Source organism: Theropithecus gelada, unplaced genomic scaffold (genome assembly GCF_003255815.1).
Source record: "Theropithecus gelada isolate Dixy unplaced genomic scaffold, Tgel_1.0 HiC_scaffold_4058, whole genome shotgun sequence".
Lineage (NCBI taxonomy): Eukaryota > Metazoa > Chordata > Mammalia > Primates > Cercopithecidae > Theropithecus > Theropithecus gelada.
In genome coordinates this window covers 1-4,001 of record NW_020260605.1, presented here as the reverse complement: position 1 = coordinate 4,001, position 4,001 = coordinate 1, and the positions used below count along the sequence as shown (strand labels likewise).

Sequence of the window (4,001 nt, the reverse complement as noted above, 5' to 3'; positions counted from 1 at the left end):
GACCAGGGCCAAGTCAGGGTCAGGGATATGGCAGGACCAGTGGCAGGGCCATGGGTATGGCCAAGTCAGGACCAGAGCCAAGGCAGGGCCCCGGCATGGGCAGCGTTGGACAGGGCAGGGCCAAGGTAGTGCAGTGACCAGTCAGGGCTGGGCCAGGGCATGACCAGAACTGGGACAGGGCCAGGACTAGGACAGAACGGGGGCAGGGTCATGGCCAAAGAAAAACCAGGGACAGGGTCACAGCCAGTGACAAGTCAGGACCAAGGCCAGGGCCCAAAGCATGGCAGAACCAGGGCCAGGGCAGGGATATGGCAGGGCCAGGGCTGGCAGAGGGTCAGGGAAGGGCTAGGGTAGCACAGGGCCAAGGAAGGCCAGGTTCAGTGTAGAGCAAGGAATGGGTCAGGGTATGGCAGGGCAGGGACAGGTAAGTCCAGGGCCAGAGCCAGGTCTGGGACATGGACAGGGCAGGCCAGAAACACGGCAGGACCAGAAAGGGGCCAGGGCCAGGGCAAGGCCAGAGAAGGACCAGGGAAAAAACATGGCCAAGGGCAGGGCCAGGACAGAACCAGAGCCAGGGCATGCCAAAGGCAAGGTCATGGCAGGGCAAAGCCAGGGTAGGGCAGGGCCAGGGTAGGGTGAGGGTAGGGCCAGGGTGAGTTCAGGGCCAGGGCAGGACTAAGATAGCACAGGGCCACGGCAGGGCCAAAGGAGGGGCCAGGGTCAAGGCATGGCCAGTGTGGGGCCTGGGCATTGTCAGGGCCAGGGGCCAGACCCAGGACAAACTGGGCCAGGGACAGGACAAGAGCAAGGGCAGGGCCAGGGAGAAGGCAGAACCAGGGAGGATCCAGAGCAAGGGCAGGGCCAGGGCAGGACAAGGCCAGGGAACAGCAAGGCCAGGGTGGAAAAGGCCAGGGTGGAAAAGGCCAGGGTAGAAAAGGCCAGGGTAGGGACAGGCCAGGATAAGAGAAGGCCAGGGTAGGGCCAGGGCCAACGCAGGGCAGGCCTACGGTAACACAGGGCATGGCCAAAAACAGGGCAGGGCCATAGTAGTAGCAGGACTAGCAACAGGGCCAGGGCAAGGGCTGGACCAGAGCGTGGTGGGGATAATACAGGGCCAGGAAAGAGAATGGCAAGGCAGGTCCAGGGCCATGTCATGGACTTGGCAGGCCCAGGGTCAGGCCAGGGCAGGGCAAGGACAAGGCCGGGGAGAAGGCAGAGCCAGGGCCAAGGCAGTGTCAGGGCTGAGCAGGACCAGTGCAGGGCCAGGGCAGGGTGAGGGCAACACCAGGGCATGGAAGGGCAGAGCAGGACCAAGGAAGGGCCAGAAGAGAGCCAGGGCAGGGTCAGGGCCAGAACAAGGGTACAGCCAGGGCCAGGAACACGGTAGGACCAGGGCTGGGGCCAGGTTGGGACATGCAGGGCAGAGCATGTACAAGGCAGGGCCAGAGCCAGGCCATAGAGAGGAGAGGACCAGCACCAAGGCAGAGGCAGGGTAGTTCCAGGGCTGAGCAGGGTCAGGGCAGGTCGAGGGTTGAGGCAGAGCTAGGGCCAAGGCAGGGCCACGGCAGTACCAGGACAGAGGGCAAGGTGATGGCAGGACTGGGCCATGGCAACGCCTGGTCAACTCCAGGACAGGCCAGAAGCAGGACAGGGCCAGGGCCAATGCTCAGGCCAGGGATAGGGCATGGCAGGAAGTGCCAGAGCAGGGCTGGGCCAACGTTGGGGCAGGGCAAATCAGGGCCAGGACACCTCTAAGTCTAGCTCTGGCCCTGCCTTGGCCCTGGCCCCTTCCTGGCCCGACCTTGTCCCCGGCCCTGCCCAAACCTTGCCCTGTGTATTTGACCAGTGTTTTGTAACCAGAATCCTACAAGAAACTTTAATAACCTATTTTTGTGCATTTTTAGTAGAGATGGGGTTTCACAGTGTTGTCCAAGCTGGTCCCAATCTCCTGAGCTCGAGCCATCCCCCTGCCTTGGTCTCCCAAAGTGCTGGAAGTAATCTGGCCAAGTACTTAACCTCTTTAGGTCTGTTTCCTACGTTACGAAAATGGGGATGCCATAAGTACCTAGCACATAGAGTAATTGTGAGAATCGATGCCTCACATATATACGTATTTATAAAATTATACTCACAGAACACTACCGGAAGCAAAGAAAGTATAAGTTAAAATTTAGTAATTATTTACTGCAAATAATATTGCTATTACAAACAACATATTGGAGATATTATTATGACTACTATAGTTACCTTAAAAATCTAAAACAAAATTTCTAAATAATAACCTAATGTAATCTCTCCTGCTCTGCCCTGGCTCAGCCCTAGCGCTGGCTCTGCCCCTAGTCTCACCATATCCCTGGCCCTGACCCTTCCCTGGCCCTGCCACTGCCCTGGCCCTTCCCATCTTCAGGTCTTACCAAGGCCCTACCCTGGTCCTGACCCTGCCCTGGCCTGGTCCTGACCCTGTCCCTACCCCAGAGAAGTGGAAGGTCAGAACTAGGGAAGGGCCAGGGCAAATAAGGGACAGGACACATCCAAATCCAAGAAAACGCCAGGGCCATGACAGAGCCAGGGCAAGTCCTTGGCAGGGCCAGGAAAGGGTCAAGGCAGGGTCACTGTATGGCCAAGGTCCAGGTCAAAGCCAGAGCAGTGGCAGGGTCAGGCCTGCATAAGGGCAGGGCCAGGGCCAGGGCTGTGCCAGGACAGAACAAGAGCAGAGCAAGGCAGGACCAGAGCCAGGCATTAGAGAGAGTAGGGCAAATGCCAAGGTAAGGCCAGGGCAGTGCCAGGGCTGAGGCAAGGTCAGGGAAGGTCCAGGGCTGAGTCAGTGCTAGAACCAAAACAAGAGCAAAGGCCAGGGCAGATCTAGGGCACAAGCAAGGGAGGCTAGGGCAGGGCAATAGCAACACCAGGCCACGGCAGGGCAGCCAGGATAGAACAGGGTACAGGCAGGGCAGGGCCAGGGCCATGGCTGGGGCAGGACAAGAACCAGGGCCAGAGTCCAGGCCAGGGCAAGGGTATGGCCAGGGCAGAGGTAGGGCCTGAGGCAGAGTCTAGGCAGGTCCACTGTAGGGCCAGGGCTCAGACCAGGGCCAGAGTAGGGCCAGGGCGAGGACCAGGAAAGGGCAATGTCAGGAACACGGCCATGGCAGGACCAGGAACTTGGCTAGAGCCAGGACAGAGACAGGGTCAGGGGTGGGGCCTGAATAGCATGCCAGGGTAGGGCCAGGGCAAATTAGGGCCAGGACAGGGTCAGGAGGAGGAATGGGCCAGGGTATGGCCTTAAGTAGCCAAGAGCCAGGTCCAGGGTCCATGCCAGTGCCAGCACCGGCCCAGGGCAGGGGCAGGGCCATGGCCAAGTCTGGGACAAGGCTGGGGCAGGGCCAAGGTCTCGGTCAGGGTAAGCACAAGACCAGGGTGGAGCCAGGGAAGGGGCAGGGCCACGGTAAGGGTAGGAGATGGACGGGCCAAGGCAGAGCCAGATTAAACGAGGGACAGGATACGTTCAAATCCACTTCAGGGCCAGGGTCAGGGCAGAACCAAGACAGGGCCAGGGCCAGGGCCAGGACTGTCAGGATCATGGGCAGGGCCAGGGCCATGGCACAATCAGGGTCAGGAGCAGTGGTCAATGCTGGGCCAAGGCCAGAGCAAGGCCAGGTTTGCACTAGGGCCAGTGTGAGGGCCAAGGCAGGGTCAGGGCAGGGCCAAAGGCAGGGTGGAGCCAGGGCAGGGTGGAGCAGGCCCAGAGTAGCACTGGGTAAAGGCAGGGCATGACCAACCAGGGCAGGTCTATGGCTGTGGCAGGGCCAGGGCCAGGGCCAAGGCAGGGCCAAGACAGTCGCAGCTCCAGGGCAGGGCCGGGGTTAGGACCACGGACATGTCCAAGGCCAGTGCCAGGGCAAGGGCAGGGGCAGGGCCAGGGTCATCTAAGAACCAAGGACAAAGCCAGGCCCAGAGCAGGGCCAGGACAGGTACCTGGCAGGGCTAGGGTCTGGGACAGGGCC

The 4,001-nt window shown here is 60.5% G+C and overlaps 1 protein-coding gene across 1 annotated transcript; it reads right to left on the bottom strand.

The window, feature by feature from the left end:
- Window positions 1–237: 237 nt before the first annotated feature.
- On the bottom strand, window positions 238–1,341 carry LOC112617763 (the record flags this gene model as incomplete). The annotated part of the gene is made up of 2 exons (XM_025374460.1): window positions 238–323; window positions 852–1,341. Coding segments are annotated over 2 exons (576 nt in total), but the record flags the coding sequence as incomplete, so codon positions are not given.
- Between the last annotated feature and the right edge of the window lie 2,660 nt (window positions 1,342–4,001).